General features: G+C 43.6%; 1 protein-coding gene across 3 annotated transcripts in view; it reads left to right on the plus strand.

Moving 5' to 3' along the window:
* Positions 1–24524, plus strand: part of MED23 (mediator complex subunit 23) — a 467463-nt gene that overhangs the window by 242888 nt on the left and 200051 nt on the right. For all 3 annotated transcript variants that reach the window (XM_085611580.1, XM_085611579.1, XM_085611581.1), the window contains one exon: positions 8213–8387. In XM_085611580.1, coding sequence (XP_085467706.1) covers positions 8213–8387 — 175 coding nt within the window. The remainder of the gene's footprint in view (positions 1–8212; positions 8388–24524) is intronic.

Here is a 24524-nt window from a genome sequence, read left to right on the forward strand (position 1 = left end):
GCTCCGGTGCTAGAAACCCTTCTAAAGGATGCACCCATCCGAAGCTCTATATATACCCCGCCCCCAGGCAGAGCCAAGAAGGACTGCTCAGAAGGCATCTTGCAATCTCGTTGCTGCGGGTTGACTCTAGACAAGTGTTGTGTCTGAAACCACAACTGTGCGGCCCAATGCCGTGTGAACCATGAGTCACAAGACATTTTGTTTGTTTATATCCATCCGTCGTTGCAACCGCAGAGATGCTCTTTATATATCGTGGTACTGTCGTTATGACATGATCAAAACCATGTGTTTTCTATTTTGTGCTGCTCATACATAAATGTGTCAATTTTATTTTGTTTTATACATAAAACCTTGAAATGAACCTTTCTCTCTTTGGTAATTTCTCGGTGGGGCGATGGGCAGGGGAGGGAGTGGGACAGGGGTTGCGCTGACTGATGAAAGCATTTAGTATTTCTCTTGCACAATGTGCACCAATCACTCCTAGCGCTACGAAGACTCCAACATCATCGGGGAAATGCACGATCACATCCGCTGTCTTTACACATTAAGTCCTAGGCACAAATGGAGGAAATACCTTGGCATAAATAGGTCACATGTACATGAGATGAGTGAGAGGTGTAAATATAAACGTTTATTGCATTAATAGGGGACCATGCTCATACTGCACTATAAAGCGACTTTTTAAACTGGTACGAGTGACAGCTATCAAACACAATATTAAACCTGTAGTGTTCACTTTACACGCACACCCACATTTTGTAAATAACGCACCAAGCTATCCTCAATAAAGGGTGATTGATGTAACAATTGAAAAATGACCCACAGGCTGTGTTCACCGCAATTGTTCTCTATCCTAATCATTCATTTGGATGTTAGTTTCAACGCTGAGCTGTCGTGCATCTCTCCATTTGACATAACTCTTAAAGAGTAAAACAATACATTTGTTACCTCCATCCGATTCTTTCTTTGTAAGCCCATATTTGAATGAATCTGGTCATTGTGGTGGGCTTTTTTCTTTGTGTTTAAACTCTGGGTATTTTAACCATATTCTAACCCAGTTTCCAAGCCAAAGTAATAAACATTCTCTATGGGGAATAACACTCTGCGGTCCAACCTATTCCGAAACCTATAAAAATCTCATCACAATTTTTTGCTGCACTGATAATGCTTTGTTGGATGCCAGCTAAGAACAAAAACCAATTCAAAACAGTATGCGTTATGCATAAGGCCCTAAACAATGTCACTCAGCACCTTTTCATGAATCTTCATAATAGTTCTAAACAGATGCCTAAGGTCAGACACCCAGAACTTTCTTTCTATGCTCCCAGGGCAATCAAACTGCTTGGTTAGCAATCTTTGTATTGTCAAAGATTTTCTTTCTGGAACTCTTTACTTCGAACTCTCCACATGTCATAATATTAAGAGGACTTTAGAAGATTTCGTAAACACCTACAATTAGACCTCTTTGATCAGTTGAATGAATGTGGTCCTTTTTGCCTTTTGCATCCTCTGCCTTCTTCATCACTTCCCAGCTCCTCTTTTCTGAGTGCTCCGAAGCGCTCTTCTTACTGCATTAGTCTACACAAAAAAGTATACATATGAGATTTCTTTTTCCTCAGGTGCTGAAGGCTTTAGATTTATAGAAGATAGCTGTTTTTTTGTTGAAAAGACACAGTCTATGAATGCTATGCCAAATTAGCAAAGACCATGTTTTGCCTCAAGTGCCACTTATCTGGCATGGAGCCAGAACATTCAGGCTAACAACCAAAGTATGTTGCATTGTTCCATAGCTAGCAAAGGTATGCCCATGATTTCAAGACACTGGATTGTCAATCTTCTATGAGTTCATCCCTTTTGAATTCTTAGTTTTTATTCCAAGATCCTTCACTAAATGTTCCCTTATTCTCCTGAAGTAGTTTTCTGGGAGGTGGTGAATCTACTCTTTCAGTAATAGCCTGCTCAGTATTCAGACTACTTGCCTCTAAGGGAAAAAGGAAGTTGACAAATTCACATCACTAAAGGGGCAATGAACATCTCCCCAGGATTCACATTCCTAGATGATTAGGAGATACTTCTAAATGTATTTCCCTGGACATTATTAATTCCAGAAGTGACCCTGATACAAATTCTGGAATGTCCCAGATCTGCAGGGGTCTGATTTCTAAAACAAGAGTGCAGTTTCTTAGTTTAATGTACTACGCTAAGGAAGAAATACCATTTGGACCTCAGACCTGCCACTAACTTACTTATTAGTCCTGCAAGGATTGTGTTGTCAGGTTACTTATCAATCTCGTTCAAGTTTCAGGGACACAGGGGTAATCTAAGCAATCTTTTTTTCTTGAACAACACAATCCAGCATAACATTAGTAGCAATAGGATTGAGTTTAAAATATTTATTTGAAAAATCTCAATCTAGTAGTAAAAATGTGCATAGTATCCACACAACATGAAAATATAAAAGCAATAATGCATGTCATAAGCAATGAGACTAAAATGAACATTTCTTACATTCTAGCTGTTTTGAAGTGCTACACTAGGTTTTTAGTCGTATGTTTTATTAGCGAATGCGCCTCAGGTTTTTTTTAAGGATGACCTCACGTCATACCTGTAGACAGCTAACACAGCTGCCCTTTATCGGAGTTGGAATGGGGGAGGAAATGTGAACAAGACAAAAGAAGCATCCTCTACTTGACGAAGCACTCTCTGGTCTGGCAATCTGGTATGACTTCTTATGATAATTGTAGCGCAAAGACCTCTCCTAATAAGGAGTTAAATCCTGGACTTTATATAGGGCTTGACCACTGATTTTATCTTGCACTCTTAAAATAACATGAGGTCAGAGGCATGTAATTCATGTCAGACAAAGCGATCAGGACATAAAAGGCATCTGCTCCATCCACATGTTGATTTTTAAGTGGCCATTACTGACACCTGGTAATCTATACAGCAAGGGGCCATATTAGAAGTGTGGCACCTTTTATTGAAGATTCTAAACAAGTAGTGAGCCACTGTGAGCATGATCATCACACATTTGGCTGAAGATATGCAGACTAGAAATGTAAAAACAGGCCATCTTAGCCAAGCTAAAATGGAGTCTCTCATGGTGTTCACAGCACCCGCACATTCTAGTGAAGGTCTCTGTGGTGAAACATCATGAGTGTGAGGAAATAGCGTTTATTATATGGTGTGGTTGGGCAACCGCACAGTTTAATACACCTACCAAAACTTTTACGGATAGTGGGTTTCATCTGTAAAACCCTCAGCTCAACCCTGGGCAGCTGTGGCAATGTGCAGCAAAGTTTATACAGAGGAACAAGTGTAAAGCATTTAAACAGCACCAAAATAATTGAAGAAGAAATCAACATGACACTCAAAAAATCCAACACCAATTTATAAAAAGAGACCGTTTTTATTTAGGACTTGAGACATTAGAATGAAAAAGCACCCCTGGAGGGTTCTGTAGATATGGATTTTACAAGCAATATTAAATAAAAGCAATTTCCCTCCTCCGCTAACAAACCTTGGCAAAGTCAAGGAATTGGACACTTGGAAACTTTTTCAAATAAAACTTGGATAAGCGTCCATTCTGTTAGTTAGAAGTAGTTGTGATGACCAACTCCAACAGGGAGCAAGACAGGGGGACCAGCAGGGTCCACAATTTCAGTTACCCTCTCAGAGTAAGCAGTCCTTTAGCAGTTCCATACACTCTACCTGTGTTGTAATAGATTCCTATGGAGTGGTTCTGATGCAAGGGAAGAAGGGTGCTGAATATACTATAAGGATGCTGTGGATGCAGTGTGATTGACAGGGTTCTCCCTGCAGGGTTTCCTTGGTCCACAAAGAAGATGAGGGGGTCCTGGCTGCAGGTTGACATTTGGCAAAGTCCTCTCTGGTCTGTCCGAAATCCGTCGGCCATTGTTGCGATCACAGGCTAATCCTTCCTGGGTTGATAACGTACCTTCTGAGCGTCCCAGCAACTCTCCAACAGCACTCCCGGTCTCCGGGAACTCTGATGCAACTCTGTATGTCTGGTTTTGGTCTTCGGTGCTGGGGCACTCTCGCACTTATAGGCCCTGGGTACCACTAGTGTCATATACTAGGACTTACAAGCAAGTTAGACTATGCCAATTGGGCACAAGCCAATTAAACGTACCCCATTTTAAGGGTCAGAGCACACAAAAAAGTTGTTGCTAGAAAGGTTTACCCTATTTTCTTTGAACCATAGCCTAACAATTAAGTCAAGCAAGCAAGACAAAGTTCATGGCAATCAACCCTCCTAAACAATTTAGGGGAGCACTACGGTTGAGTAAACCAAGTCTTGAAAGAGTCACTGAGTTTGGCTACCTAAGGTTACGACTGTCCAGCTCAAACTCATGGTTTTGCCAAATATAGAAAAGTGTGGTACTACGAAGACATAGGGCGGCTGAAATAAGCAGATTTGCCGACATAACATTTTGCCCTGTTACCACAGCTCTGGAAATCTGCAGGACCCCAGCGGTTGCTGGTGCCCTTTATGGTTCAGAATTGTAGGGAGATAGTAATGTTTACTCTATGGAAGTGACTGAAAAACGATTTTAAAGAGCTATTGTAAAACTCCCGAAAAGCACCCCATTATGGTCCTTGACATGAAACTTGTAGTGGGTATAATTAAGCTAAATACCAATCCTCTACGGTCTTTTTTATTTGGTCAGTGGAGGAGTTGTGACCCTACGGGTTATGTATCAGATGTTTTATCATGCCCTGGTGCATGAAGATTCATTTTTGTAAGTTACAACAGGGCATCTTTGACCAAGTTGGGTCTGAGCGATTTGTGGTCCATCAAAGGAGCCATTACTACCACGTACCGCAAGTCAAGAACTGCTTTTGGAATTAGGATTGGGGAAAACTTCAGCAATCCACAAGTTTGAGAACCTTGAGAGCCAGATTGTTAAAAGTAAAACCTGTCCCTAGATTTGAAGCATTCTTGGACTATGTAAACCCTCCAGTTACTCGAGCATTATATATCAAGTTCAGACATTGCCCTTAGCATACTTACCAGTAGCTGGAGGGCTTTTTCCCTAAATCAAAACGGTGCCTTTCTGCTGATGAAATGGAGGAACACATGCTATTTGTTTGCCCGTCATATGAAAAACAGAGGGCATAATAGATTGTTCCCTTCTGTAGGCACATAGGGGTTTGACAATATAGGGTAGCCCTGGGAGTTTGTAAATAACGATACTGGGGCCCACGTAGTATTCTCGATTCAAAATACCTTGAGTCAATTTGGCATAGGAGAAAAGGGTTAATTGGCCTTAGATTCTAGTTAACTGTGGGCTAGAATACTGTTTTTATATGTATCGTACCGAGGCTTGTAAATGTAACTTTTGCAGAGAGTCTCTTGTGTAACTTTCTGGCATTTGTAATTTTGTATGAATTGTGCTAACACACTTTTGTCTGTTTAGAATTCTTTTTAAGACTGATCATGTAGTGTGACTATCTTACGTTTTTATTCGATCTATTTTTATTCCATTGAAAGACTTATCAACTGTGTATAACTGATTTCTATAAGATGTTATTTATCTATCTTGCATGTATTTGTCAATGGATTTTATCCGAAATAATAAACTTTGATTGAGTAATATTTTAAAACAAAAACAACAATTGATGGACAGAATGCAGAACAGTGTCATACATTCACTCCAGTACAGAGATCTGGGCCTAAAGCCATTGTTTTTTGTTTTCCATGCCATTCCAGTTTGAATCCAGCCAAAGACAAATCGGTCTTGACCTTGTGCCCAATGGGAACAGTCCAGCCCGAACAGCCAGGCCAGGTCCTCCCTGGACTGGAAACAGGCATCCTGGGACCGGTTTAGGGGATTCACCCCTCCTCAGTCAGAATAGCTTGACTCCAGTGGCATAGAGAGCACGGACCCATATCTGAGCAGACCCGTCCCACTCGGGTAACAAATGCAAAAACAATTGATAGACCGAATGCAGAACAATGTCATACATTCACCCCAGTACAGAGATCTGGGCCTAAATCCTTCATTTTTTTGCTCGCCATTCCAGTTTGAATCCAGCCATATGCAAATCAGCCAAAGACAAATCGGTCTTGACCTTGTGCCCAGTGGGAACAGGCCAGCCCGAACTGCCAGGCCAGGTCCTCCCTGGACTGGAAACAAGCATCCTAGGACCGGTTTTGTGGTTTCACCCCTCATGAGCCAGGATAGCTTGACTCCAAAAGCATGGAGAGCACGGGACCCACGTCTGGGCAGTTCGGGCTGGACTGTTCCCAAAAGGAACAGGGTCAAGACTGATTTGCATATGGCTGGGTCCAAACTGGGATGGTGTGGTGAGCAAACGAATGATGGATTAAACCCAGATCCTTGTGCCTGGGGGTGAATGTTTGCATTGTCCAGCATTCCATCCATCAATTGTATCTTTTGCATATGTCGCCCTAAGAGTTAAGGGTATTCCCAGACGTGAGTCCCGTGCTCACAACACCTATGGATTCAAGCTAGCCTGGCTGATGATGGGGGATTCCCTGAAACCGGTCCAAGGATGCTTGTTTCCGGTCCAGGGAGGACCTGGCTTGGCAGTGCGGGCTGGACTGTTCCCATAATCAACAGGGTCAAGATTGATTTGCATATGGATGGGTCCAAACTGGGGTGGTGAGCAAAAGAATGATGGGTTAAACCCAGATTCTTGTGACTGGGGTGAATGTTTGCATTGTCCAGCATTCCATCCATCAATTGTTTCTTTTTTAATATTTTAATAAACATTCATGACCTATGACTTTGTGGCTGGTTAAAGTTTAACATTTCACTGTTCCATTTTTTGTGATTGGTTGTTTGACCGTAATTAATCTGAGATTCTGCTCTCTCTATAATGCTTTATTACTTTATTGCACATCTGCCCAGCTTTGGTTTTCTATTTGAATTATATCGGACATGCCTGTCTGTGGTTGATGTATTTAAGAGCTGACACTGTTTTGTTTTTTATTTTGCATAATGAAAGTTTCAGCTTGCTTTGTGATGGGCTACTCACTTTGATAGGCTAATCCACTTTATGTGGAAACTTCCATGTTGGCTTTTAAGCTGGTAAAACGCAATTTACCCAGTTTGGTGGGCATTAGTAGTGAACAAGTGGCAGGTGTTCATAGTTAAAAAAAACATTTACAGTGTTCTATAACTGCTCATTCTATTTTTCCTAACAATTCATCTTAAGTCCTGAGAATGTCTTCATCTATCAAAAGATCATCTAAGAGCTTTTATCCCTAGATTCTTTCTGCTCTTCTGATGAGACACTTTGACACCTGCAGTGGTCCTAAAGAATTGAACTAAGACTTCTATATCCAGCCACGTAGTGGTGGGCATCACTAAACTTTAGTCCATGTTCTGGCTTCATCTCCATCTGTGAATAACCCCTTATGCAGCTGTGCGACTAGGGCAGCATTAATGTGTTTACAAAGGCAAATCGTGCTAGAAGTGCACCACCTGGAGTAATCCGGATTCCTTCAGTTGCTAGATATTCTGAGTTGTTAATCAGTTCTGTCTAGCAAAGCTTAATAGTATTGTTAAATTAATCCATTCTAATCTTGCCAGCCCGCATGTAAAAATACGGCTGAGGCTGTAATATTCAGTTTTGAGGTACTGTCCTCCCTACTATAACCTTGTTACCAGTGTCCCTCTTTTCAGTTTTTGCAGATGCCTCTGTGTCGTTCCTTTACACGATGGGCATCCCATTCACAACACATATTGGATGGGGACTAGATATTTAAAATATTACATAGAGCATATCATCTTCTGCTTTGCTTTAGATGGTCTAGCCCCACATATTTGAGGTTTTGCAGTTACCTCAACAGAATGATCATTGCCTTGAATTTACCTGTGCTATCAGTTACATTTCTGTTTTATGTGGGTGTTGTGTACAGGAGCTGTGGCACATTAAATGTTACATATCTTTTTTAAAAATCTTTGGTTAGCCCAAGTTAAACTTCCCCTTTACAGCCTTGAACTGTGTGTCACCCAACATCTCATTGTCAACGTAAATAGTATTTGTCTGTGAATGTTGCTTGCTGTGTTGTAGAGTATTTTCTTTATGCTGTCAATGGGAATCCCATTGCATTGCTTGTAAGCATACATATAACCCATTATCATTCTAGATATGCACACAGTCTTACCCGAGAACAGTATGTATGCAGAACTTTTACTTTAGTGGTTTTTTCTTTCAGGTCAGCTTTTGCCCACAGTGTTCAAGTCCCATGCTTGGGGGATCCTTCACACTTTACTAGAGATGTTTAGTTACCGTATGCACCACATTCAGCCTCATTACAGGGTCCAGCTGCTGAGTCATCTTCATTCTCTTGCTGCTTTTCCACAAACAAATCAGAACCAGCTCCACTTGTGGTGAGTAGAAAAGGAAAACTATTACGACATGAATTAATAGCATTTATATAAGCAACTGAGAGAAAATACATGTGTTCTGCGCAAAGCTGATTGCTGTGTTTGAATTGCTTAAATCTAAATATTGCTCATTTTGTGTCCTTGAATGCTAGTGTATGTATTGTTGTAAACTGGGGGGTTTTCACTCTTTTGTGCTGGGCCCGTATCAATACAGAGCAGAAAGTTCCTTTCCCCTACCTTTGCATTGCTAAATTCCATTATAATCAGGTACCTTTCTCCCTCAGACATTGTTCTAACATCTGCAGTATTGGGAGTGGTCCACAGTCTCTTGTGACATACTCTGGGTTAGATGTTGAAGGCTGAATTTTACTATGCATGTATTAGTTGACATAATATTGCATTTTTTAGGACAGGGCCTACCAGACAACTGAGCTGTCTAGTTTGCTAAAGACATCTTGGATAATCAGAAAGCTTCCCTTGGAATGCATTCCGCACATTGCTTACCTTTGACTTTGTGGTTTGTAGCTCACATTTCCTTGGTTTCTATTTGCTGGCTTTATTTGTTCTAGGCTGTCCAGCTAAAGTGTTTCCTTCTCGTGGAGCTGAACCCATTTACTGTATCCTTCCACCAGTGCTCGATTTCAGTAAACGGGCCTTTAAATCTTGTTCTTAGCTTGTCACATATGCTGGTCTTTCAAAGACAAAGGTCAGATGTCAGGCTGTGTCTTCCAAGGGAGCTTGGTGTTTACCTTTCTTTCTCTGACTTAAAAGTGATAAGATTTATGTGACAATCATGGTGGCTCCTGGGGGTGTGCTGGAGGATGTTACTGTTCTCTAGCACATAACAAAATGTAAATGTCTATAAATGAACTTTGCAGATATTTAAAAATATATTGGAATTCAGACAGCACAAATGAAGCACATTTTGGGTAAATTCTGAAGGTTGGCGGGAACACATCTATTCGGAGCATGTGTTGGCTGCAGATACACGTGCTATGCCTACTTCTGCCATCTAATGTTGGGCCTGAACTCTGCAAGTTGTTTTTCCTCTAGGAAGTTTTATGATCTGCATCATGTCGTCTCTCCTCCCCCTCGAGGTATTACGCATGTTCAGCGGTTCGTTTTTTTGTGACCATTGGGCTCAGGTGGACTGCGTTGGAGCTCTTCAGCATTCAATGCTCATGCGGCCTATGGTATAGAGAAAACACTACCAGAGATCCAGTGAATGACACCAACAGATCCTAGACGCCGGGGACCTACTTCCCAGTGATCAACACACATAAGCCCTTTGAGAATGTCCGTGTCCTGGTGATGGAGACGAAGAAGGACCACTTTCAACGGTGACCTCGGTGCTGGGCCAAATACGCACACTCCGACACACACAAAGTGTGCGATTTGTGCTTATCCCCAAATCACAAAGAAGACTGTTTTGCACTAATATAATATTGTGGCGCCAGGCCCTTGCTGCTGGTCTTGCTGTGGCCGACATTTAGGGTTTGCTTGAAATCATTTGTCTCTCTTCTCAAATCTCCTTTGAGGATTACCGAAGCAGAACTTGAACGGGCCGCACCCAGACCAGGAAATTGATTTCCACACTTTGTGTTGTCAGAGTGAGACAGACTGTGTCTGGAGTGGACTGGTCTATGTGAAATGCGTTGGTGAGCTCCCAGTGTATGTGTTTTCACTTGTATGTGTACACCAGTCCTGGTACACTACAAATGGTCGGAGCACTGTAGTGCTGGCGCTAGTTTATTGAGAGCACCAAAATTGACCCATTGCCAAATATTTCAGACTGCGCTGCAGGCAGCTAACTAAATCAATTATCTTCAGGCAATGGCATATGCCAGAAAAGTACGATTAACCTCCGCTTTCGCCAAATACTGCTTTTTTCTTTCTAATCATTAGAAAGACACAAACTGTTTTTGGTTCCGGTGGAGGTTAAACATACGTTTTTTGCACTAATATAAAATTGCGGCGCCAGGCACATGCTGCTAGTTTTGCTACAGCTGGCGTTTCAGGTTTGCTTGCAATCATTCGTGCTTTGAATATTACTACGGTACGGTGAGCAAAAGAATGATGGCTTTAACCCAGATCTCTTGACTGGGGGTGAATGTTTTCATTTGTTCTGCATTCCCTCCATCAATTGTGTGTCTTTTGCTTTCTCGCCCTAAGTGCGCCGGGTATGCCCAGACGTGGGTCCCGGGCTCACTGTGCCACTGCAATCAAGCTATCCTGGCTGAGGAGGGGTGAAACTCCGAAACCGGTCCAAGGATGCTTGTTTCCGGTCCAGGGAGGACCTGACTTGGCAGTTCGGGCTGGACTGTTCCCATGAGGCACAGGGTCAAGACTGCTTTGCATATGGCCAGGTCTAAACTGGGGTGGCACGGTGAGCAAAAGAATGATGGCTTTAACCCAGATCTCTTGACTGGGGGTGAATGTTTTGATTTGTTCTGCATTCTGTCCATCAATTGTGTGTCTTTTGAAGATTACCTAAGCAGAACTTGAGCGGGCCTCACCCAGGCCAGATGCACCTCTAATTTTAAATGAAAATGGTGCTCTGCAGACCCCAGTGTTGTCCTTTTGTAGGTGCCTGTACTTTCTCTCCTTCCTGCACTTTTGTGAGAAAAATGGCCTGCAGCCATATCTTCCCACCACCTTCTCATCACATTAAGCATAAGTGTTCTACCATATCCCTTGTTGCTTCCTGTAATGCATGGTGTAACGTATGGTGTACACACAGTGTGCAGTCATGTGGTTGTTCCTGTAAGCGTCAAGATGACTGATATTTTAGGTCAATCCTGCTAGCTGCTGATACTTGTGTGGTCCACTGCTATTCACTGGCCCAAGTGCTGGAAGAATGAGGAGACCTATTGCTGGCCAGGACGTTGTTTTCCACACTCTGTGCTGGAGATAACAGCATCAGTCAGATCTTTGTTACTGCCCATTTATAAAGCGCACATCCGCCAGACGTTCTCTTGGCGCTAGGTAATCAGTCAACTTCAACCTCCCTTAGTAATAAGCCTGTCTAAAAAGCAGTGTTTTCAGGAGTTTCCGAAACGTGGCAAAGTCCATTGAGCCCCTTAGGTCCAAAGGCAGGCTATTCCATACACGAGGAGTGATAATGGCAAACCTACGCCCGCCGATACTTTGTTTTTTCCAGGGCGGAATTGTCAAGAGGTGAGAGTTGCTAGATCTTAAATCTCTGGTTGGGTAGTATTCAGTAATTCTAGACTTCACGAAGGCAGGGTAGCTCAGGTACAGGGACTTAAAAACCATGCAACATGCTTTAAACATTGATCTCTGTACAACTGGCAACCAGTGAAGGTCTATCATTACCTGGGAGATGTGGCAACGTTAGGGCTGGGTGTAAATCAGCTGAGCAGCCTGATTTTGAATAAGCTGGAGCCTGCGCTGAAGGATTTTAGGGAGGACCAGGTAAATTGCTTTAGCATAGTCTAATCTAGACATGAATAAAGCTATGATATACTTGGATCATAGCCTCCTTGATACGGATTTTTAAAAATCTTTTTTATGCAACGTTGCTTGCAGAAGTAACAGCTCCTACTTGCTGCTTAAAAGAAAGTTCTGCATCTATTATGACACCCAGGCTTTTTACATCTTTTTGGGGTGAGGGGGTAGAGCCCATCTCCCTAGGCCAGAACGAGGGGCACCAGTAGTTCACCTTACTTTTTGTGAGCATTATCTCTGTTTTATCGGGGATTCAGCTTCAAATGATTGCTGTTCATCCAGTCTCGGATGAACCGCATAGTATCTTGAAACAAATAGCGAGATGAAGGGCAATCACTAAGCATAAATAATAGTTGCATGCAATCTGCATAATTAAAGATGTTGATTTCTTTGTGTTTGAGGGCATTCATCAGGAGACAAATATACATGTTAAAAAAGTGGGGAGACGGCGAGGAACCCCGCAATTCAGTTGCACCTCTGAAGATGAGTAAGGAGGTAACCTAACTGATTGAAATCTGTCCCTCAAAAAGGAAAGAAGCCAGTTCAATGCTGAATCTCGGGTGCCCGCTGCCCTGATCCGGTCGGCCAAAATATTATTGTCGAACTTATCAAAGGCCGCAGACAAATCCAATAGCACCAGGACTTGGGCGTTGCCATTATCTGTCTCTTTTCGCATGTCATCAACAACAGACATAATCACTGCTTCTGTAGAATGTGCAGGTCAAAATCGTGCTTGTGCAGGAACCATGAAGCCTGACTCTTCAATGAACAAACATAGATGATGCGCTATGTGGGACTTGAGTAGTTTGGCAAAAAGGGTAAAAACGAGATAGACCTAAAGTTTTTCTTATCTGTTGGATCAGCACTTGCTTTCTTTATAATTGGGGCAATAATGGCTTTCTTAAAGGACGAAGGGACCACCCCTATATTGACAGATTGGTTAAGAAATGACAATATACAGTCAGGCATCTAAGTACATACTGCTTTCAGGACCTTCGGGGGCAGATGTCAGTTGGAGAACCAGACTTAACCTTTGTCAATAGGAGTACTAGGTCCTCTTGCGTTAAGTTGGACAAGCAGGTAAGAGTTTGACTATTGACCACATCCGTGAACAGATTATTAATTGGTGAACAGGGAGGGATGCTGTTCATAATGGCCTCAATCTTATTTACAAAGAAGACATTTAGAGAGTCACACAGATCCTGAGTGGATAGAATCGGCATAGTTTTTCGGTCAGGGTTGGAGAGATCAGTAACAATGCTGAAGATCTCTTTAGATTGATTAATGGCATTCATGATTATGCTTTAAGTAGGCCAGTGAGTACATACAGCACTGGAAGAAAGTAACATCCATTTAAAAGAAAGATGAAGAACGTGATCCAGGGTGACTTCTGAGTCTGTAACATCTGATTCACCTGGTGTACACCACAGTACCCTATATCCAAATCCTGTTGGTCTGTGTAACTTGTGGGATAGCCCAGTGATTTAGTGCTTGTGACGGTAGGGAGTGGTGGACAAGACATGATAGGGATATGGGGCTGGCCCTTAAGGTTTTGTTACACCAGGGGGCATTGACTGAGAGAGCCTGATCAGTGAAATGTAGCTTGTGTCCATTTGGTGTGAAGTAAGTTTAATAATTAGTGAGTTAGTTCTGCCGTTTACTGATGAATAATCCATGCAAGGCAAGCAGCTGCCCACAGGCTGATTCAATTATTGTCAATGATTAAAACATATTTGAATAAAACAAATAACTGAACTAAATTTGTTCCTTTTTATCTTAATTTCATCATCGTAGGGCAGGACTCTTATAAAATTATTCACAGGTTAGTGCCACAGTGGGGTCTTGGTACTATTTCTATTTTTATAACCACTCAGAGAGAGTGGCTGCACTTAGCAGCTGTGTGGGATCTTTATGGCCTGACAAATGGCTTTCATGCAGCCTACATAAACTGGTTTGCTGAAAGCTAGTACTTTCAAATGCAAGCAGTACAATTCAAGCCATTTGTCAGGACATAACTAAAAACACAGGGCCCTGGTCACAGATTCCATGGGGTGGCACTGACATGTGTTGCCTCGGACTGTTCTAATGTAATGTAATCTAGCTTTGAGAAAGGAAATCCCAGGAGGCCCCACTCTGCCATTGATGCACTGTGTTCTTGTGAACAGGCCACTGCAGGGAGTTAGCAGGTATGATAAGATCAGGTCAGAAGTGGATAATTACTTGGAAGCAAATATAGAACATCTATAGAACGTTATTTTTATAGGGCAGGAAGTAACAGCTTTCTCAATTTTTTTCGAAAATGCAACATATGACCACTCTTTTTCAAAATCTTCTCATGGCAGGCCTGGGACATTCTAAGTCCAAGTTAAATTTCTTAATACAGTTTTGCCCCTCGGTAATTTGTTTTCAGGAAATTTGGTTATGCTCTGATTTTAACCACAATGCTTATTTTGTTTATTCTTGAGTGTGCAAAACCACGATAAAAGGGCACGCTAGTGAAGGCATAGCCATCTTACTTAAAGCAGTAGCATAAACTGGAATCCAAAGATGTGTACCCATCCTTCAAAATTGTGCTTTTGCCTCAAGCTAGCTTTGAGTAACACAACCGAAAGACTTTACACGTCTTTTCTCTTGGCAAATGTGTATATTAGCGTATTGAAAGAATGCTCATTGGTAATCATAGTGTGAGATTTTAATGCAAATATTTTTCTTCCTTGATTTTTGGAAACACAGAATTCGAGGAGGTGGGGAATATTCTAGAGGCTGTTTTGCCTAGTGATATTAGGTCAGACAGAAGGGGTTTTAGCCTTTTGGCCTGCCTGAGATCTAATGACCTTACTGTTTTAAATGGTAGGCTCATGGAGGATTTGACAGCTTCTTTTACCTTTCACTCCTCTTGGAGTCAATCATTAATTGATTATATGATGGTATCTTATCACATGATCGGTACTTGCTCCAACTTTGAGGTATTAGAGTTGGATTTAAGTGATCATAGTATTCTTTCAGTGTTTTTAGATTTAGCGCTCAAGGTACTTTAGAGCTGGACCACAAGACATGACACAATTGTGTATAGTAAAACCATTGGACGTACTTTTTGTCTGAAAATAATATGATGAATCTGGCTTAAAGTTATGCTTGTGTTAAGCCCCCTGTAGCTACCTCTTGGGAGGTAAACTGTGACATAAATTCACTAGCAAGAAAACAAATTAACCAGTAGTTGCCATCAAGGCAAAGGGAAATTATCTGACTGAAGCGGGTAAGAATTAGATTGAATGTGTCTGAATGCAGGAGTGAGGAGGACCAGAAACTGATTAAACTGAGAAGGGTTGCCTCTTCGGGCGACTCGCGTAAATACTTGTTGCCGATAGCAGAATTCTGTGATACTAGAATTAAGGCCTAGACCATTCCAAATTTCTGACGCAGAATGGTCCTTTTATATTTCACAGCAATATGCCATCAATCCCAATTGTGGGACGTTGCTGGACTTGAGGCATGAGCCTCCCTCTCTGGGCGATTAGGTCCCGCCCTACGATGAGTAGATCGATGGTTTTATTAAAGGCGCCAGATTTTCTGGGGTAATGGGACCAGATAAAATTCTGTCATCAAACAAGCAGTCTCTGAATGGCCTCGCTGTTGTGCCTGGTGTTTTTCACCACCTGGAAAGGTAGCGCAGTGGTACCCCTATATAAAAGTGCCTGAAAACCTCCCCTTATAGTTTTAGGCAGATTGCGTTGTTGGACGCGATCAGCAAACTGTTCACGAAGAGCATTCTCCTTCACTTACAGGATTGGGCATTTGGTAATAATCTAGTTCCAGCAGAGCAAGCTGGATTTCGCAAGAACTGTGGAACTTTCAACAGTGTTGCGGCCCTCCAAACACTGATAGATAAGTGTCCCATGGGCAAAGGAATGGCCTTATATTCTGCTTTTATTGATTTCTCCACAGAGCTCGATAGGGTTGACAGTGGAAGATGGGGAGGAATCTGGTGGCACTGGGGATCCCGGCGCACTGGCTTAGGTTGATAGTCACCTTGCACTCTCCAACTTGGTCCCAGATTTTGATGGGAGGGATTCAGGGTCTCTTGAGTGAAGAAGAGACGCACACTGGTTTGAAGCGAGGTGCTTATTAGCTCCCCTCCTTTTTTCCCCTCCACATATATGATCTACTCTGAAGAGTCAGTGTAAGGGGGATCAGCCTATAGTAAGGAGAAATTACTATTAGATGTTTACTCTACGCTGACGACATTGTTATACTGGATTTACCTCCTATAGGGCTGCAGGGGAGTCTCTCTTAGTTGGGAAATTATTCTAATGAACATTTTTTTAAATTAAATATCCTCAAGAGTAAAGGTATGACTTTTAGGACAAGAGGGTGTAGAGTTAGGAAGGTTTTGCAGTGGTCCCTGGGGATAGGCAACTTGGAAGTGATGAAACTGCACCCACATATATAGGCAGAATCTCTGAGAAGGGCTTAGATCTCAGCCATGGGTGCGTCGACCAGGCAAGCGTCTCCCAGGGGACCTCACATAGGCTTTCTCAGCGTCATCTTGTTGTTCACCGCCTCCAGACCCTGAGCTTTTTCACGTGCATCGGCCCATCCAGGTCCCCAGCCACTGGCACCACCACCCCGTGTCTTCACAGGCAGGCCACCTGACTCGTCCCAGGCCGCAGTCGAACACCCGACTCTTGGGCTGCAAGGCACCACCACAAGCAGCGAAGAAGCCAGTCCACCAACCGGGCCCAAGATAGCAGGGAGTGCCCATCTTCGGCAGGCCCAGGCGGTGATCTCATTGTCAGCAGCTGGGGCCCCCAGGTCTCAGCCACCCCCTGGTCTTGCTTCTGATGTGGTCTATGCTTTGGGACGCTTGACCCTTTATCTTCACCACACTCACCATAGAGGGCGCGGCGTCACGGTTGTCAATGTAGGCCCACAGCAGGAATCTGCTTTAGCAGCGGCAGAGCTCCTCCGGCATCAGCAGGGCTCCACGCAGCAGGTAGGTTACCCCTTCTCCAGTGGCGAGGCCTTAAAAGTACAGGGTGCCTCCAGGCAGGGGAGTGGGGTCTGGCCCCCAGGGTCGCCACAGGTCGGACCGTTCTGCAGCACAGTTTGCTCCGGCAGGCTCTTTTCCGATCATCTTCATGGATCACCCCCCGCCCCTCAGAAAATCACAAGAGGAGCCCCCACCACCAAACCCAGGACGGAGCGGGCCTGTCCCAGCAACACAGGGCAGCCCCCACGTCGGAGGCGGTGCAGCAGCCCCCAGAGAAAAGATCGCGCTGATGGGCTGCCTTCACTCCAACAGGCCTCCCCGTCACTTTAGCCGCTCCAGGCCCCCTCGTCGAAGCATCCGACCCCCTCAGTCAAACGCGGGGCAGTGACAGGGGTTGGTAAGGCTGCAGGATGCCAGCTTGATTGTCTTGTGGCGGTCATTGATGTTTCGATGGGCTTTGGGGAGACGGATAACAGTGAGAACATCATCCTACTCCATTGCCTCCCAGACCACGCCCCTGTCTTAATCACTTTTGAACAGCATAAAATAGATGTATTGTATTAACTTTCTGTATATAATGGACGTAATGAGCAAACTAGAAATACTGTATTTAGTGATGCACTTTAAAACATTGTATATTACTTGTTTGCTGTATTTATTCAGTCATCTTAAGTATCGGATTTTCATGTAAAAGAATTGTCTGCGTATTTGCATCTTTTTTGTGTGTGGGGCCTTTGAGTTTGGTTGTAAGTTGATTGGTTGTTACCTTGTATTAAGAGTTCTGTATACTGTATATTGTATATATTGCTTTCTAAAAAAAATATTCAAATGTAGTTTATGTGGACCATATCAAGTTACAAATCATAATAAATAAAAATCGTAAATAAATCGACGACGTTAAAAAAACTGAAAAATGCACTTCAAAAGGAAAAAAGACAGAATTCCGGCCCAACCATTATATAGCAGAATAATGCACAGCATGTGAATCCAGAAACTCTTCAAGCTGCAAAACTGCTCCAACTGGTAAATAACTATTTTGTTTTGATTTGCAGCATTGGATGGAATTACCATAAAACTCTGTGTTACCTACGAATGGTTTGAAGGACCCAAGCATCCCTGATGATGTTTTGTCACTTGCGGATAAACTGGCCCATTTATGCAAAACCGGGAACCCAGTAGGGAGTCATCTCGTAATTCTCCAAAAGAAAGAAAAATCTTATTTTTCTTATAAAACCCTGGCCCACCAGGGTTGCCCCTTGATGGCATGCTTCATCATCGGGTCCATCCGGATCTTCTGCCGATCGGGGTGTGCTACGACCTACGGCTATGTGGGGTACTTATTTGGTGTTTTTGTTTTTTTACAATGATAAAAAGTATCTTAAAGGAGGGGAGTGGAGGGTAATGCTAAACTAAGTTCAAAATAACTGACTAGTAGGTCTAACTAATTTATTCTTGCCTCTAGTTGGTCTAAGAGGTTGTGATGTACCTGCGTTTTTCAATGTCATCATGTTTCGAGCCATGCCCCTATTGGCTTTTCTTGAGGACCACAGGAACCTAGTCCCTTTGGTAACACTCCGATGGGTTCCTTATTAGGAACACGCTATTTGCATGCCATGCAATGTGCTGAACGTTAATACATATACCACCTATTTGTAAATGCGAAAGTGGGGTGTATAAATAAAAACAAGAGAAGTTTTAAATCAAACCAAAGAAACAAAATGAACAAAACTGAAAACCACATACATATTTGACGCTATAATATTACGCCATGGTCCCTCTGGTCGGGGGTGGCCTGTTGTCATACTCTAGAAAAAAGGATGGGGGGGGGGGGAGATGAACGGACGTTAGAAAATTAGCGAGCATTTGTAAATTCGATACAGATTCTCGGAAAACGGTACGCATGGTATCAGGGCTGAAGGCCTGTATAAGGGTAATCTGCGTTCCATGAGAAACGGGAATCGGGAAAGCTACTTACTTCATCAAAGCAGACCCTCATCCAGTGTACCTACTCAGCTTTCCCTGGGGACCGCTTCTTGCCAATGCGCATTTAGAACCTCAACAGAAACAAGATAATCCTGAAGAGAGGCCCATATGTATCACCACATTCAGTATAGCGTCCGATTTGGTAACAAAAATCATCCAGAAACATTGGTGCATACTTAATAGTGGCAACCTGTCAATACCACGACCCATGTTCTCTCATAGGAGAGGAAAGAGCCTAAAAGACATGCAAGTTGTTAGATTTGGGGGTCTCTAGTTGGCAGAGGTAGGTACCTTTGACCAAATAGGGGCCCTTGCATCTAGTCAGGGTAAGGGTCTACACTCCTAAAATAACCCCTGCTCACCCCCTTGGTAGCTTGGCACGACCAGGCAGACTTATCTCAGAGGCAGTGTGTAAAGCATTTGTGAACACCTACAGTAATACAGTGACAACACAACAGGTGGACACCCCACAGGTTGTATTATAAAAATAAGTCTTTTTTATATAGACTTATCACAAGACCAAACGACAAAAATCCACAATACTATACTCAAAAATAGACTTTAAAATGGTAGGAAATAGCTCAGTTCTCTTAAGATTGTAAATGCGACACTTTACTCTCAAAGTACTTTGGATGCGTAATGCAAAGCAAACAAAAGGGTCGCAGGAAAGGTGATGCGTCGGCTCCTTACACTCAGGGGAGTTGATGCGTCGGTTCCTTACTGCTGCGCAGGGGAGTTGATGCTCGCTTCCTTACTGTGTGGGGAGGTGATGCGTCGGTTTCTTACTGCTCTCCGGTATGATGCGACAAGATGGCTCCGCGATGCGACAAAATGGCGTCTTGGTTATGATGCGACAATGTTGATGCGATGCGTGCACGCCCGACGGCTGTGCGACGACTCGATGATCTTCTGAGCCGCAACAGGCCCTGCAAAACGCGTCTCCAGTGATGCGACGGCGACCTCTGCGGCGGTGGCGGCACGCTTCTCCGGTGATGCGACGCGCTTCGGTGATGTGATGGCGACAGCGGCGGCACGCTTCCTTGGTGATGCGACGGCAACTGCTGCGGGGGCGACACGCTTCTCGTCGTTGAGTCACGCTTCCGGCTCCCAGCGACACGCAGTCTCTCAGAAGGCCCAGCACAACAGCAGGCACTTCAATTCCCAGCAAGGGAATTCAGGGGGGAGCTGGTTGGTGAAGTCCCTGAGACTTCAGGCAGGAGGCAAGCTCAAGTTTAAGCCCTTGGAGATTCTTCTTCAAGTTGATGAAAAGCACACTTAGTCCTCTTCTCCTTTCTTTGGCAATGAAGCAACCACTGCAGGCCAACCCCCAAACACACAGCACAGGGGTAGTCTCCTCCTTCAGCTTCCTGGTTCTTCTCCTCAGCAAAGGTTCGTCTTGATTCCCAGAAGTGATCTAAAGTTCTGGGGTCTGGGTCCCCCTTTTTATACACACAAATCCTTTGTCTTTGAAGGCAGAGACTGTCTGTACCTAGTCCAAACCAGTTCTGGGTGCATTCAGCCAGTGCACAACTTCTTCCTTTGTCATTGTGGGCCAGTGTCATCAGACGCACCACAGGAGGTGGAGCCAGCATTGTGGAAGGCAGGCACAGCCCTATTCAGGCCCAGGTGCTACTCCTCCCACCACTCCCAATGCAGATAGGTCTATTCAGCCTAGTGCTAACTCACCCTGTCTCCTGGAGTCACCCCATACCCTGTCACTCAGAAACCAGACATGCAATACACAACCTAGCAGAGGCAGGCTTGGATAGTTAGGCAAGAAAATACCTACTTTCTAAAAGTGGTATTTGGAAAGACAGAATGTTAAAACCAACTTCACTAAAAGATGTATTTTATCATTCTGAGTTCAGGCATACTAAACTAGTTTTTCTACCATGTTCCCTGGGTCAGTTATGATTATAAGGTGTTAAAATCAAACTGCCCGTTCTGGCCTTTGGGGACAGGTAGTCTTGCAATAGTGAAAAACGAAAATGGCTGTAATTCACTGTCAGGACATGCCACACACACCAGGGCATGTCCTACCTTTTACCTACAATGCACCCTGCCCTTGGGCCTACCTTAGGAGTGTCTGATATGCAGAAAAGGGAAGGTTTGGGGACTGGCAAGTGGATGCACTTGCCAAGTCAACATTACTGTACCAGACTGCACACAGGCTCTGCAATGGCAGGCCTGAGACACACTTTACAAGCTGCTCTGGTGGGTGGCACAATCAGTGCTGCAAGCCCACCAGCAGCATTTGATTTACAAGCTCTGGGAACACGCAGTGCACTGTACTAGGGTCTGAAAAGTAAACCAAATAAGCCAATCATGGAGTCACTAATCCATACATCAATTTAAAATAGGGAGCACTTGCACTGTGTCACTGAATAGAAGTGGCACAGTGCCCAAAGCATCTAAAACCAGCAAAAACATTAGAGGCAACAGCAAAAAATGGAATGGAGACCCACGCCAATGGTGCCAGGTCTAACACTAGTCCATACGCGACCACGCATGATTGATAGTAGGACAATGGTCCCACATTGCACCATGATGCCAATTATGAGCCATTACCCATGTGGGAACTGTTGCGTGTGCTACCTAACAAAGACCACAAAAAATATTATTTTTTAACAATGAGGTGACTTGGCAGCTTTGAACCCTGACGAACTGCAATACACAAAGAGTGGTGTATTTGATAACCTGCCCTCGCAACCTACATTATATAGGAATGACGACAAGAAAGATCAAAACTAGAGTTTGTGAACATCGAAGCAATCAAGGACGTGGCTGCGCAACCACAAAATGTCGTCCCAGTTTTTTAGAGATGAACCACCTGGCACAGGATTACAAATGGGTGATTCTAGAACATATAAAGGTCCTAACCAACTCTGAAAGAAGATTTTTTGAAAGGCAACGATGGATGTTTAAACTTAAAACGCATACCAATGTCCTAATTGACAACATCCTGTGGTGCCAGTTTACTTAGTGAGACACATCCCCCTCTCTTACTAACTGAGATAGAAAATCACATTAAGCTCTGAAGACACACAACATGACAGGCTGTTATGTGTATGAACTAACCAAAACCCAGCTCCCCCCCCCCCCCCTTTGTTTGAAACATTATATAACCAGTACAAAAATATGTAGACCCCCATTTCTTTCAATGTTGTTTCTTGCAGGAGTAAAAAACACATGGTTAATTCATAATCTATTTCTTAACTGAAAACCATTTTTCAAAACAATGATTAAGTAATGAGAAACTCCGTTCATTTTCAACATATGAATACCACAATGGAACCGAGTGGTAGCTCCATGTGAGGAGGCCATTTTAAGACCATTACCGGTCGAGTTGTTTGTGAGAGAACGTAGGCGAGAACGTCCCGTCGCCGCGCTATGTCTCATAACAAAATACCCCGGAAGAAAGCACATTGGCAAGATGCTGTTCCCGGGGAAAGCCGAGTAGGTACACTGGACGAGGGTCTGCCTAGACGAAGTAAGTAGCTTTCCTGATCCCCTTTTCTCAAGGAACACTGATTACCCTTATACAGGCCTTCAGCCGTGATACCGCGAGTACTGTTTCCAGAGAATCAGTATCGGATTTACAAATGCGAGCTAATTTTCTAAAGTCCGTTCATCTTCTCCCACCCTTTTTTCTAAAGTGTGACAAAAGGCCACACTCGACCCGGTGGGACCATGGCATAATATTATAGCGTCCAGAGTGCATGTGGTTTTCTGTTTTGTTCATTTTGTTTTTTTGATTTGATTTAAAACGTCTCTTGTTTTCATTTATAAACCCCACTTTTGTATTATCAAACTATGTTCCAAATGGGGGCTTATCCTGCACCTTATACCAGGTTGTGGAATTTGTTCAGTCGAACAGCACTAATAATGTTCACTCATTCCTGTTTTGAATTACACTTTCTCATGCCGTGGTGTTTCACAAGTGTATTTTTAAGTGATGACATTCAGCCTTAGGCTGATACACCTAGAGTCTCCTTTATATCCCCACAGAAAAGCAGTAGAAGAACACCAACTAGGTGGTAAATGTATAAATGTTCAGCACATTGCATGACATGCAAATAGCATGTTCCTAATAAGGAACCCATAGGAGTGGTACCATACGAACTAGGTTCCCATGGTCCTTAAGAAGAGTCTATAGGAGCATGGATCGAAGCATGTTGACCTTGAAAAACGCAGGTACATCATATCCTCACTTTTTTCAAAACCAAACGCTATTTTTAATCATACCAACTAGAGGCAGGAGTAAAGTAGCTAGGCCTACTAGTCTGGTATTTTTAACTTAGTTTAGCACTACCCTTCACTCCCCTAGTTTAAGATCCTCTTTATCATTGTATAAAAACACCAAATAACTGCTCCCATGTAGCCGTAGGTTGTAGCACGCTCGAACCGCAGCAGATAGAGATGGACCAGATGATGAAGCATGCCACCAAGGGGCAAACCCTGGTGGGTGATGGTTTTTATGAAATGTCTCCCTACTGGGTTCCCAGTATTGCATAAATAGTATATAGTTGAGGAAGACGAACCCAGAATATCCTCTTACCCCCCCCCCCCCCCCTTTTCTGAGTCGTGATAAAATGGCCCAGTCATCTTCCCACCTTTGCTCAGAAAAAAAGAGGTAATCTGTATCTGATATTCCACCTGGGTGTTGACAGCAAGCCAGAAAGTTCCTCTTCCTCAACGATCTCTGCTAGTGCCTTACGAAGGGAAAAATACTCTGACCTTCTGATCTTGCCACTGAAAGCCTCGCCTTAGAGGTTGTACTCCTTGGGCAACAGGAAAAACGATCAGCCGGTTGAACGCCCCTGTTCCTTCACCGGCCCCTTCATAAACATTTTGCCCAAACACCATTTTCGTAGACTATTGGGCCTTGTCTAGAGGTGAAAAGGTTGTGACAGATTTCTCTAGTGCCTTTTACGAAGGGTTTTTCAGAGACCACCCCTCAACCTTTTGGTCTGCCTCAGAAGTCACCAATTCTCCTAGCTTGGGGTCAATTTTGATGAGCAGCGATCAGCTTACTGCCGTTTAGAAGGCACTGTTGGCATTGCAGAGAAAGCATATAGCTTGTTGAACCCACCTAGCGAGAATGTCTGGGGAAATCTTGTCCCTGGTCTCCCAGGCCTCTTTCGCCATCTCAATTTTTTTGGTAAGAGGGCATGCTATATCTAAAAGCTTGTCTGGGCAATCCTTCCTAGAACAGTTGGTTCCGTTTATCGGATCCTTCTCAAACTTGTATAGGAAAGTAGCCAGTTTCCCATCAGTTGTGGGGTCATATGAACCTTATCCTCCATTGAGGGTTTGGGGTATTTCACCCTAAGGCAGTTTCTCACCTTCTTGTCACGAGGTTTGTTTAAACATATTGCCATTTATTGTGTCACTTTATCCGCTGGAGATTATTCTGAGGAACAGGAAGTGTGGATGTCCTCTGGACCCAACATGTCTAAAGTTACCTTACTTGCTGGATCTCTTACCTCTAATGCAGGATGTTCAGCCCCCTCATTGGAGTGACCAGGTCGGCTGTAATTCGGTTCATCCTTGTCATCCAGGGTCGAATGAGCTATTCCCAGAAACTAGGTCCTTCCCATGGGGAAAATTATCTCGCAACCTAGGAGAGGTAGGGTTGATTTCATTTATTATTTTTTGAGAAAAGCCTCCTTGAGCATCCATGTGCCCCTCTTATGCTT

This window comes from Triturus cristatus, chromosome 6 (genome assembly GCF_964204655.1).
Source record: "Triturus cristatus chromosome 6, aTriCri1.1, whole genome shotgun sequence".
Classification (NCBI taxonomy): Eukaryota; Metazoa; Chordata; class Amphibia; order Caudata; family Salamandridae; genus Triturus; species Triturus cristatus.